Consider the following 14,641-nt stretch of genomic DNA (forward strand, 5'->3'; position numbering starts at 1 on the left):
ATTTTGTCGGAGCCACTTTAGTGTCAATATGATCATTTAGGACAAAAAGTAGGCGGACTAGCATTTGGGGGCGTGGTACCTCCCATATAAATTAAATACAAAAATTCGTTTATCTGGGAAACTAATAGAACTAAATTCTCAAAATTTATCACGAAGAACTTCAACATCCATGTTAACATTTTGGGTGATAAATTGGCGGACTACCATGTGTGTTAATTAAACACAAAAATTCGTTTATCTGGGAAACTAATAGAACTAAATTCTTAAAATTTTGCACAAAGAACTTTAACATCCATGTAAACATTTTGGGTAATAAATTGGCGGACTACCCATGAGGGGAGTGGCACCTCCCATATTAATTAAAAACAAAAATTCGTTGATCTGGGAAACTAATAGAACTAAATTCTTAAAATTTTGCACGAAGAACTTTAATATTCATCTGAACATTTTTAAGGAAAAAAGAGCGGACCTTCACCTGGGGGGGGGCTTGGAGTCCCCATATAAAATAGAAAAATTCGTATATCTGAGAAACTATTAGAGCTAGAATCTTTAAATTTTACTTGAACAACTTTGACATTCATCTGAACATTTAGTGTATAACGGGTGGACTTCCAATGGGGTACTTGGTACCTCCCATATGAATTAAATACAAAATTTCGTTTAACTGGGGAACTAATAGAACTAGATTCTTCAAATTTTGAACAAATTATTTTAATATTCATCTGAATATTTTGGAGGAAAAAGGGCGGACTGTCATCCGGGGAGCTTGAAGCCCCCACATGAATTAAATTCGTATATCTGAGAAACTATTAGAGCTAGAATCTTCAAATTTTACATGAAGAACTTTGACATTCATGTGAACATTTAGAGAATAACGGGCGGACTTTCAATGGGGGCTTGGCACCACATATATGAATTAAATACAAATTTTTCATAGATAGATAGAAATTGGCGAACTTGCAATAATTTGCTTGGCATCTCTCATATGTAACATATTGTTAATCTGGAGAACTATTATAGTTAGAATTTTCAAAATCGTTAATTGGGTTTTTTATATCCTTCACCTTAGTGAGAAGGGTATATATAAGTTTGTCATTCCGTTTGTAATTTCTATAATTTTCCGACCCTATAAAGTATATATATTCCGAGTCCTTATAGATAGCGGAGTCGATTAAGCTATGTCCGTCTGTCTGTGTGTTTGTTGAAATCAATTTTCTGAAGACCCTAGATATCTTCGGGATCCAAATCTTCAATAATTCTGTTGGACATACTTTCGAGAAGTTTCCTATTGAAAATCAGCAAAATCGGTCCATAAATAACGGAGATATGAGCAAAAATCCGAGACAACCTCTGAAAATTTCATCAAAAAAGCAACAACAACACTGCTTATTGTATAAAAGGTTGGTTTCATTGCGATGTGTGTTTTGTTTTTGTGTATGTATTTCGTTTCATATGTTTGGATGGCTGTGGCTTCATCGCCTTGTGTATTTTGTTTTTGTTTTTTTGTGTATATTGTTTCTAATGTTTGGATGGCTGTGGTTTCATTACGTTGTGTATTTTGTTTTTTCTGTTTTTTATTTCGTTTAGCATTGTTGTTGTTTCTCTTGTTTTGCTTAAGTTATGACAGGGTCGGGAAGATGAAATAAATTGACATTTTATAAAATTAATATTTTTTAAACACATTATGGTGAAGGGTATATAAGATTCGGCAAAGGCGAATATAGACTTCTTACTTGTTATTTAATCAGTTTAAACGGCTAAACTGATTTTCTTGAAATTTTCACAATATCTTCCTGTATGTCTGGAAGGAGTTATAATTGCTTTTTATGTTGAAATTTCAAATGAGCGAGGTCCCACGTATAGAGTGCCCAAATTTTGTACAAGTAACTTTTGTTTAAATACAAATATTTTGGACAAAAATAGGGAGTTCAGCAAAAGCGGGCGTGCCACCTCCCATATGAAGTAAATACTAAAATATAATTATTAAAATCTGTATATCTAGAAAACTATAACATCTAGAGTCCCCAATCTTGGTGCCTCTCACGTGAAGTAATTACAAAAAAATTGTATATTCTTATCTATATATATAAAAATGAATGTGTGTTTGTCTGAGAAACTATTAGAGCTAGAATCTTCAAATTTTACATGGAGAACTTTGAAATTCATGTGAACATTTAGAGCATAACGGGCGGACTTTCAATGGGTGGCTTGGCACAACATATATGAATTAAATACAAAATTTCGTGCATTTTGGAAAATCTTATATTATTAAAATTTTTTTAGATAGATAGAAATTGGCGATAGATAGAAACTGGCGAACTTGCAATAATTTGCTTGACATCTTTCATATGTAACATATAATAAATCTGGTATTTATTTATACATATTCCTTTTAGGGTAGCAAAGCACACTGGGTATAGCTAGTTAAGTATAAATTTACCCCCTTATTCATAAACACAATTTTATTTTATAAACGATTTATAAATCAAATTTCGTATGGAAATTTTGTTTTATAAACCTTTCATAAAATAAAATGTTGTTTATGAATAAGGGGGATATTTATACTTACCCCTTATTCACAAACAACATTTTTATTTTATAAAAGGTTTAAAAAACAAAATTTCCATACAAAATCTAATTTATAAACTGTTTATAAAATAAAAATTTTGTTTTTGAATAAGGAGGTTAATATAAAAGTTTTTGTTATCTTTCTGCTATTTCTCTAATTATATAGAGCTTTTTTCATATGGATAGTTCTTTTTCGAATTTTTGAACTTTGGTGTTAAATTGTTCCCAAGTGCCTTTAAGGGTTAATTTACCTTTTTTCACTCTATTTTAAATATTGGACTTTATATGATAAATTGCAGTAATTTTTGGTAAATATGACCATCAAATAAATAATATTTCGATATGTGCACTAAGAATTCCCTAATATAGCAAAATTTGACCTTTGAACTCCACATTTTACGGGTTAAGAATGTCCGATTTGAATAAAATTTGGAATATATATTTTATATTATCTAATCTATTCTCTATTCTAATTCTCTGAAAATACTGTGTTTAAAATGTACAACAGTAAAGAATTAATACGTATTCTCTAAAATATTCCAAAAAATGTGATTTTCCCGAAATCTGCCGAGCTCAAATCGCAGGTACTGCTAAACTTTAAGAATTATTTATCTTATTTTTTATCGTTATATTCCCTTATCTATTGTCCATTAATTCCCATGAGATCTCCTAAAAATTTGTTTAACAAACTTTAAAAAAAAAACTAAAATTGGAGATTTGAAACGACCGATGAAAAAATCCAAATTTTTTAACCATAGCTGAGAACAAGTTTGCGTTATCATTGAAAGAGAAATATTTGAGTTATTACCAGGGCAAGGAATTGTATGCAAATGCATGTTTGTAGTCAGTAACTCAAAATAACTTTTAAGTAGTTTTCTTTTTGAATCATAGAATTTGCAACAAAATGGCATCGATTTGTTGTTGCATATGTTTGCATATTTTGTTATAAGCGCATAAATTGCATATTTTGCTTTAAAATGCATATATTTTGCATATTTTTATCATTTATATTTATATTTTTTAATTTTTCTAACACAAGTTATGTTTTTTTGTATTACATATTTTAGGACCAATAGTGAAAAGCTACACTCATTGAAAAAAAAACCCTGTATGACCAAAATGTCTATCTTTGATCCCCTCTAACTCCGGCAGTACTTGACCGATAAAGTTCTTGACCTATGTGTCTGGCCTACTATCCAATAGTACTGGTGCAAATTTCATCCAAATCGATTTTTTGAGTTGGGTCACTTGACACTAGATCGTGATTCTGTTAAATTGGTATTAGAGTACATTAAGCGGTACCTCTGTCATCAAGAACCTACTATATACTTGTTGTCAAAAACTTAAATTATAAATATCTATAAAAATTTACTTAAATACGACATAAGAAAAATTAGTGTTAATAAATAAATTTCACAAGGAAATAGTTTTTGGTACATATTTTCCACATTTTTAGTGCATATATTCCCATTTTATAGTGCATGTTATAAGCGCAAATTTTTAATTTTTTGTGCATGAAAATCTTTGCCTTGGTTATTACAGATATTTTTTAATTAACAAAATTTTTTTTTTACAATATATCCTTAAAAATTTTAATTTTTTGTCACATTTCGAATTCTTGTGCTGTGATATTGCAGATCTATATATAAAATAAATTGTAAATGTATTTTATTTCATTACGAATAGGGTAGCGAAGCACACTGTCTAAATAAAATTTTAAATTAACCTTTATTGTGAAAATTCTTACCTATAACTGAGAGAGTAATTTTGCTATTGCGGGTTTGAGCTCTTAAAAAATCCACTCTACATCTGTATGTTCCAGAGTCAGCAAACTTCGTGCTTTGAATGGATAGTGTTCCGGGTTCTTTGTCAAATATGAAGTACGCTCTCTCTCCAAAAACACTTTCATCGGACCATCGCTTAATAGCTTTCGTATAACCTTCTCGTATATCCACACTGAAATTAAAAACAAATTTTTTTATAAAAGATTTTAATTCCATTGATTATAAATAGGGCAACCAAAAATATACAGTGAGTTAGATATTTATTTCAAACAATTTAATTAATTTTGGCATCGCACAGAGGATTCGATGGCATCTATTAACTCAAGGTATACAGAGGCGTCACGAGCATAAAACTATCTACAAAAACATTTAAATATTAAAGTTAAAAAGTCCAATTTATCCATTTTATATACGCCATTGTCAACTATTATAACAAATGATAGGTTCCACTATTACACAATTTCATTATTTACTACAAATAAATCGCGTTGTTTTAAACAAACTTTTCAATATAAATAGTTTTTTGCTTCTCCTGTAAAATTTTAAAAATGTTAGATAGGGCCGTTTGCGTTTTAGGTGACGATATGTATGTTTACAAAAGCCGCAGAAAAGCTGATTTTAGACTTTTGTAAATGTCAAAAGCGACACCTCTATACTTTATGCTTTTAATTTGGGTAAGCCGGAATTGTAATATATTTAATATTTTTTCCAAATCAGTAGACTTGCCAGACGTAGTGTTTTTAGTAGTACGCGTACTTTATTTAAGTAACTAGCTATACCCAGTGTGCTTTGCTACCCTAAAAGGAATATGTATAAATAAATACCAGATTTATTATATGTTACATATGAAAGATGTCAAGCAAATTATTGCAAGTTCGCCAGTTTCTATCTATCGCCAATTTCTATCTATTTACAAAAAATTTGAATAATATAAGAGTTTCCAAGATGCACGAAATTTTGTATTTAATTCATATATGTGGTGCCAAGCCCCCCATTGAAAGTCCGCCCGTTATTCTCTAAATGTTCACATGAATGTCAAAGTTCTTCATGTAAAATTTGAAGATTCTAGCTCTAATAGTTTTTCAGATATACGAATTTAATTCATGTGGGGGCTTCAAGCCCCCCGGATGAAAGTCCGCCCTTTTTCCTCCAAAATATTCAGATGATTATTAAAATAATTTGTTCAAAATTTGAAGAATCTAGTTCTATTAGTTTCCCAGTTAAACGAAATTTTGTATTTAATTCATATGGGAGGTACCAAGTAACCCATTGGAAGTCCGCCCGTTATACTCTAAATGTTCAGGTGAATGTCAAAGTTCTTCAAGTAAAATTTAATGATTCTAGCTCTAATTGTTTCTCAGATATACGAATTTTTCTATTTTATTCATATGGGGGCTCCAAGCCCCCCAGATGAAAGTCCGCTCTTTTTTCCTTAAAAATGTTCAGATGAATATTAAAGTTCTTCGTGCAAAATTTTAAGAATTTAGTTCTATTAGTTTCCCAGATAAACGAATTTTTGTTTTTAATTAATATGGGAGGTGCCGCTCCTCTCATGGGTAGTCCGCCAATTTTTTACCCAAAATGTTTATATGGATGTTAAAGTTCTTTGTGCAAAATTTTAAGAATTTAGTTCTATTAGTTTCCCAGATAAACGAATTTTTGTATTTAATTAATATGGGAGGTGCCGCTCCCCTCATGGGTAGTCCGCCAATTTATTACCCAAAATGTTTATATGGATGTTAAAGTTCTTCGTGCTAAATTTTAAGAATTTAGTTCTATTAGTTTCCCAGATAAACGAATTTTTGTATTTAATTTATATGGGAGGTACCACGCCCCCTAATGCTAGTCCGCCTACTTTTTGTCCTAAATGATCATATTGACACTAAAGTGGCTCCGACAAAATTTGAGGACTCTAACTGTTATATTATCTAAAATATACGGATTTTATATTTTCTTAATGTGGGCGTGGCTCATCGCCCACTTGAAATTTCGAAATAAAAAGTAGCCTATTACCTATTCCAGACATGCAGGAATATGCTGTGAAAATTTCAAGAAAATCGGTTCAGCCGTTTAGTAGTCTATAACGTTCAAACATACAAACATACAAACAAACACACATTCATTTTTATATATATAGATTGTACTTTTACCTGCACAAATGTGCATATTTTTAGTATTTGTACTTCTTTTTGTATTTTACCATAATTTTATAGTGTAAACATGTCCATAGAAAAATATTATATAGAATTGCTGTTTAAGGACTTAATAGATAATTCTCATAACCCAACAAACCAATCGATATTATAATAATATCGAAACAATATCACTAAGGTGATAAAAACTATCATATGTGATAGTAATTCTCGTATCTTGAACTAGTATTTATGTACTAAATGGTACTTTTCTTTATGATATAGATTTCCCATAAACGTTTCGCTATCATAACGTTTTCGCTATCATAATTTCCAAAAATAACGATAGTAAAAAAAATGTTTTTATTTAAAAAAAAATATTCAAAATCGATATTATAACAATATCGGTTTCAATAATAAAATGTGATATCATAATCTACCTAAAAAAGTAATACCGTTTTCGCTATCATATCGTTCATTGGTTTATTGGGATGGTTGAAAAATATAAATTAATAACTCAAGAACAAGAAAAAATTATTTGTAAGTGAATTAATTTTATTTGTTATAAATCAGTTTTCAAATATGCTTGTTGTGAAAAATCATAACAATCAATGTCAATCTAGCGTTTATAAAACAATTGAATTGTTTTTTTTTTCAGGTTCAAATATTAGGAAATTTGTATAAAATTCTACATAATTCGGACGAATTTTATATAATTCCTTCGCAAAAAAGGCTATTTCCAATTCAAATTTAATTTTTTTTATCAAATAAAATCCGATTACTATCTTACTACAAAACTTTTTGCGTTTAGAAACTTGTCTGGAAATTAACTACTACTAACTAACTAACTAACTAACTAACTAACTAACTAACTACTAACTACTAACTAACTAACTAACTAACTACTAACTAACTAACTAACTAACTAACTAACTAACTAACTAACTAACTAACTACTAACTACTACTAACTAACTAACTAACTAACTAACTAACTAACTAACTAACTAACTACTAACTAACTAACTACTACTAACTAACTAACTAACTAACTAACTACTAACTAACTAACTAACTACTAACTAACTACTAACTAACTAACTAACTAACTACTAACTAACTAACTAACTAACTAACTAACTAACTAACTAACTACTAACTAACTAACTAACTAACTACTACTAACTAACTAACTACTAACTACTAACTAACTACTAACTAACTAACTACTAACTAACTAACTAACTAACTAACTAACTAACTAACTAACTAACTAACTAACTAACTAACTAACTAACTAACTAACTAACTAACTAACTACTAACTAACTAACTAACTAACTAACTAACTAACTAACTAACTACTAACTAACTAACTAACTAACTAACTAACTAACTAACTAACTAACTAACTAACTAACTAACTAACTAACTAACTAACTAACTAACTAACTAACTAACTAACTAACTAACTAACTAACTAACTAACTAACTAACTAACTAACTAACTAACTAACTAACTAACTAACTAACTAACTAACTAACTAACTAACTAACTAACTAACTAACTAACTAACTAACTAACTAACTAACTAACTAACTAACTAACTAACTAACTAACTAACTAACTAACTACTAACTAACTAACTAACTAACTAACTAACTAACTAACTAACTAACTAACTAACTAACTAACTAACTACTAACTAACTAACTAACTAACTAACTACTAACTAACTACTAACTAACTACTACTAACTAACTAACTACTATCTAACTAACTAACTAACTAACTAACTAACTAACTAACTAACTAACTAACTAACTAACTAACTAACTAACTAACTAACTAACTAACTAACTAACTAACTAACTAACTAACTAACTAACTAACTAACTAACTAACTAACTAACTAACTAACTAACTAACTAACTAACTAACTAACGAACTAACTAACTAACTAACTAACTAACTAACTAACTACTACTATCTATCTAACTAACTAACTAACTAACTAACTAACTTACTAACTAACTAACAAAGTAACTAACTATCTAACTAATTAACTAACTAACAAACTAACTATCTCGAATAATAAAAGTTGCATATTATTTGAAAATGTTAACCGAAATGAGCAAAATTGGAACAAAAGAGGTAAATGGACAAAATATACTAAATTTTTATAAAAATCGTTTCAATGCCATGACCATTGATTTTTTTTTTTTTTTTTGATTTAATATAAATGTTGGCCGTAGAGGATCGAAAATTGGCATAACATGTTTTTGTAAGTAGAAAAATACAAAGTTTTGTGAAAATCGGGGAAGGGACACGCCCATATATCTCGAATAATAAAAAAAGCATTTGAAATTGTTGTTAGAATTAGAATGGTAAATGTACAAAAAATAAATATTTCTATGAAAAATTTTCCAAAGACACGCCTACCTCCCATAATACTTGATATATAAAAATTGTATATATGTATTTTAAAACAGTTGGCAAAATTTATTTATCAAACTTGATAGTAAGAGAAAAGGGATAGGAGAAAAAAAATATACAAAATCAAATTATTAATGAAATTTATTACATTATTAGTATTTTAACTTTTTAAATGTTAGTTTTATTATATTAAAAAGGTACATAAGTAGGCCAACAATATATTTCACTCATCACTCGTATCAGTTTCCGATTCCTCCATCAACTCATGACTAAGCAGGCCTGCCAGATTTGCCGATTTATCGGCATTTTGCCGATATTTTACCTTCAAAAATTAAATGGAGCTTTTAAAACAATTGGGAAGTAAAATTTATAGTACGGTAAAACACAATCCATCACCAATGTCAATTGGATCGATTATGAAAAGGAAACACAATTTATGTATGAAAATCCTGAATAGGATCTAAAAGTCTGATCTAAGGGTGCTAAAATTTTAAAATTTTTAAGAAATTTTTTATGGTTCGAAAATAAATTTACACATTTTTGTGGAAAAGTTAAAAAATCTGGAGAAAATTTCCCATTATAAAAATGTACTCAGCAAAATCTTTACCTATCCGATTTTTGTTCGACGATAACCAATAACAAATGTGATAACTCCACTTTCCTGGATTTAAAATCGGCTTTGCAGTAATTTTCTGTGTTTATTAGTCTATTCTATTTGATCGTGCAATTTGGAATGGTTTTAACAAAAATTTTAAAAACAATTTTTTTCAAAAAAATTCTAATATTGACTAGGATTAGAACCATTAACTAATTCCATATTAGACACACGCTCTAGACAATTGGTTACAAAACCTATTGTAAAAATTAATTAATATTGTTGATAACGATCACTCACTGTCAAGTGATGTATGAAATAACTACATCACTCATAACCAAAATTTGAAAATTTTTTACAGTAATCCACAAATAATTATACATTTACATTTTTCTGCAAAAGTGATACAAATTCTAATAGATTTTATTCCAGTAAACCAAAGTTTCGGTGTACCCTTACAAAGAGTTCTTTTATTAGACCTATTCTGAATAAAAATTCCCTGAGTTATGCATGTATGTAAAAACAATATTGTGATTTTTGAATTTATTTGTGTTATGTTTCTTTGGTACAAAATAGTGTTTCTTTCAATTGTCGATTTATTGCCGATTTTTAAAACGTAAGTGCCGATAAATGCCGATTTTTTGGGAAAAAATTGCCGATATTTCTACAAATTTATCTGGCAGCTATAGCATCTTGCGACTGCAATTATTTGACCTGAACGAGACCATATACAGACGATATTAGATGTTATTTAAAGCTAAACTGCGTTTATAGTTTTTCATTTTGTAGTCTTTTCTTCTTTTTAAAGGATTTTAAGTTTTTATCAAAATAATAAAAAACATTTGCGTTCAAAATGAAATATTTTTTGTTTAGTTCAAAGCCAAATTAAAAACGTACTTATAATTTCTTTTCAACAAAGTTTAAGAAAATTTTGTTCTTGAAAAAAAAATGTTTGGAAAAAAACTTATTTTATGTTATTTTTATAACGATACATTTTAGATTTTAGTTTAAATTTTTACAGTTATACTTAGAATTCTTTGAATATTTGGGACGCGAGGGTTTGTGATCGATCAAAATTTATACTTTTGCTGTCAGATTGTAGAAATGCAGAATGATTTTCGCACCTATTTCTAAAAACTATGAATTTTATATGTTCCTTGCAATGCTTAATCTGATAAGATTTTCATATGAATCTAGAATATATATATATTTTTCAGGGCTCAGATAAATATTTCTAGGTTCTACCACCACTGATGGTGGAGTGTATATAAATTTTCAAATGCTTTTTCCGTAATAATCTAAGCAAAAATAGGGAATTTTTGATAACCATTTGTATAAAAGAAAGATATTTTTAGGAAAATTGTACCGAGATCACGATTACCAAGCACTATCGACCCTTTCAAAAATTTGTTTTTTAACTATTACCACATTTTGTCCATGGGACACTCTGATATACATAAGTTAAACGTTGGATAAATTTTATCGTGATTTTAGCAAAAATTTTTTAGTATTATGAACGTCGAACTATTTTTCTGAAGGGGAATTTACATGGGGGCTATGGTCAAATTAAGACCAATTATTATGAAAATCAACAGCACCATTTAGGCTTACATATGTAAATATACCAGTATATTTAATATAATTATGAGCTCCAAAGGTCTATTCGGATAATCCAGTTGTAATAACAAATGTATATACTAGGGTTGTCATTCGAATAAAAATTATTCGATTAATCGAGTAAAAAAAATAGTTTTTATCCGAACGAATAAAAAATGTCCAAATCTAAATATAAACATATGTTATCGTTGAAACAAAACGTTTACTTCTTTTTGCAGTTTATAAAATATTAGTTTTGCAATCTTAAAAATAAAATGGTTCTAGTTTTAAATGTGATTTTCTTCATTTTTTTTAATGTTGGCAATAAGTGAAACAGATCAATATTAATTAATTTGGTTCTTTAAGTATCTGTCTATCTCGGTGATAGACATATGTAATCCTTCACCGAAAATTAAAATGGAAACACCACAAATAGGATAGGATCAAAAAGGCACATCGGTGCTCGGCGATATGTAGGAGAACTATTGGCATGAAATGGGGTCTTAGTCCTACTACGACACATTGGTTTTATAAAAGTGTAATTAGACTAATTCAATAATCTGGTTAACTTCTTTGGACAAAAAGTGAAATATCAAACTACAACAGGGAGTTCAGTGTACATGCTGCTTGGGTACAAATGATGCCATAAGCACAACGTCAAACAAGGCTCTAGAAACGTTCCACCATTAAAACATATTTAAGATATGAGGCGGCACTTACAACCGAACGGCTCATAACTTTAGGTGAACTGGCCAAGCGATTATAGGACACGTCATCAATGTATGACACATTGGAAGGCTTTAAACAATCATCGAACGTGCCTTAACGCATACCAGATACAGAATATGTTGGAAACTTTTAAACACTGAGCCCAGATGTCTTGGTCAAGCAGCGCACAACAGGCCCGATATTGGCCTGTTTCTAATACATTAATACCTTCCAACACCATTAGTGGTGATAGAGGGTATATATATGTAAGTTTGTCATTGCGTTTGTAACACCGAGAAATGTTCATTTGAGACCCAACAAAGTATATATATTCTTGGTCCCTATGAAATTCTGAGTCGATTTAGATATGTCAGTCTGTCTGTCTGTATAAAACACGCTCACGTTAAAACAAAGAAACGAAATTTAAATGAAATTCACCCAAAATATTCATTGGTATCCTAAGCAGTTTGGTATTGAAAATCAGTAAGATCGGTAAAATAGGTTCAGAGTTATGAGTAAAAATTTGAGATAACCTCAAAAAAAATTGTGCTTTTTCACACATTTATTTGTATTTTTTACAAAAACTACTGTAGATAAATTGATGAATTTTGCCAGAGATATAACTCTTGGTGCCAGGATCAACATTGTCAACAATCGGTTCACAACTACATATATCTCCTATACAAATGTATATATTCCCCGAAATTAATTTATTGTTAATAACTTCTGAAATAATGCCGATAACTTTACGGAATTTCTATGCCAATAGAATTCATATAAAGAAACAATTTTCTGAATTAGTCCATAATTGGTCATAGCTCCCATATAAGGTTACCTTCCGAAAAACTCTTAAACGCACATAACTCATTACCAAGTAACGATATTCATACAAACTTTGGCAATATTGCTTTTATTTACAGAAATCTTACTGTACATTTTTTTTCACGATCGGTCCACAATTAGTCATAGCTCCCATACAAGGTCTCCTTCTCAAAATCACTTAAACGCATATTTCTCATTACCAAATAAAGGTATCCATACAAAATTTAGCACAAACATTGCTTTTATATACAAAAATGATACTGTAAAATTAGGAATCCACTGAGTTTAAAATCGAAATCAGTCCACAATTTCTTGTACCACCCAAAGGGATTAAAAAATGGATTATTTTTCGCCAAAAATTAAATAAAACTGTCCGAAACGAACAGAATTCGAACTTAAAATCTCCCAGTTGCAGGTTCGATTCCTGGTCGATTTATCTTTTTTTGTCATAAATAATATTTTTTTTTAAATCAAATTAAGTGTCGAAATTCGGTTCAACAATAAAAATTTAAAAGCAAATTTTTTTATTTTTTTTTTTTTTCATAGGATCAACAACGTTGAAAATCTATTGTACCTCCCGTACAAAATTATGTAAGTTTTTTAACTATGTATAACCATTGCCATACATTTTTCTCACATATAAAAATTATTTTAAATACAGAACATAGGTTAAATTTAATACGCTCTGTAACAGTCTTTTAAGTGGTAGTTTTGTTTTTAATTGCATATTGTAAGGCGTAATGAATGTAAGTCTAAAATATTAGAGTAATTTGAATCAATCCATAAAATTTGATAATTTATGAAAGCAGTTTAAGGTGGAGGGTATTTAAGATTCGGCAAAGCCGAATATAGCTCTCTAACTTGTCTTATATAAAACAGTTCATAAAAACGTCTGAAAACAGGTTAGCTAAACAAAGTAAGACCCCAGTGTCCACTTTTAAATCCGTTGAGAAATTTAAAATAGGTTGAGATTCAACTAAGTTACTGATTTATAAGTGTATTAATTTAAGAAACACGATTTTTAAACGTTTTTTAAGATTTTAAAGGTGTTTGGCAAATTTTATTTGTTTTTTATTAAATTACTAGCTAAAACCCGGCGTGCTTTGCTACTCCTGTCGATATAAAATAAAAAATTTTCAAAATATATTCATATACAATTTTTGTTTATAAAAATTTTATTAATATTTGTTTGTCACTATCCAAAACCATAAAGTAATAAGACAAAGAAAGTTTGATATTTAAAATATTTTATTAATTAATGATATTTATGTACATATATTATTTCTTATTCCTATTCATTAGCATAAATTTACAAAATATTACAAAATTACGAAAATATAATTGACTTAATATTTACAATTAAAATTTTTCTTAATAATTATTTCCTATTCTAAAGCCTTGGGATATACAATATTTTTTGTTTTCCCTCAGGCGCGTAGATATACAAATCTGAAGGTTTCTCAACTCGCGAGCATGCAACATAAAGCTGATCATGTGAGAAGCATGGATTTTCGAAACCCTGAAATTTGTTTATTGTCATCGCGAATGCCAAACGTGTAGGAAATTGCAACCGTTTAAAGTCGAATGGCATTTCCGATGTTGTCATTGAGATCCCAGGTAGTAAGACATCCGTTCCTTTATATTGGCCACTTGTAATCGTTGCTTCGATTAAGTTGTTCATTAATTTTTTAACTGTTAATCGAGTACCATTACAAAGACGCGGTGGATCAATATTTCGCAATAAAATAAGTGGAACGCCAATTTTCAACTTCAATTCGTGGGGATACATTGACGACATCATCATTATTTGTAACAGTATCGATGGATTTATATGTTTTTAAATTACCATCGATTCTATTCAAAATAATATTATTGATACAATTAACGTCAATGTTTTTGGGTGCCAGTAAAGCACGCTCACATAACCACTGCCTATTTTTAAAATTACATTGAAGATTTGGAAAAACACAATACATTAACTCTTTCTTTGATTGTGTGATC

The 14,641-nt window shown here is 29.2% G+C and overlaps 1 protein-coding gene across 1 annotated transcript in view; it reads right to left on the reverse strand.

The window, feature by feature from the left end:
• The window catches only part of LOC119600063 (nephrin-like), a 279,877-nt gene that overhangs the window by 194,368 nt on the left and 70,868 nt on the right, over window positions 1–14,641 (reverse strand). Inside the window, exon 4 of the mRNA XM_037950088.1 lies at window positions 4,316–4,524. Coding sequence (XP_037806016.1) covers window positions 4,316–4,524 — 209 coding nt within the window. The remainder of the gene's footprint in view (window positions 1–4,315; window positions 4,525–14,641) is intronic.

The sequence above is a fragment of the Lucilia sericata genome, unplaced genomic scaffold (assembly GCF_015586225.1).
Source record: "Lucilia sericata isolate MDLA Ls3-8-SP2 unplaced genomic scaffold, ASM1558622v1 Contig000103F_arrow, whole genome shotgun sequence".
In the NCBI taxonomy this organism is placed as follows: Eukaryota; Metazoa; Arthropoda; class Insecta; order Diptera; family Calliphoridae; genus Lucilia; species Lucilia sericata.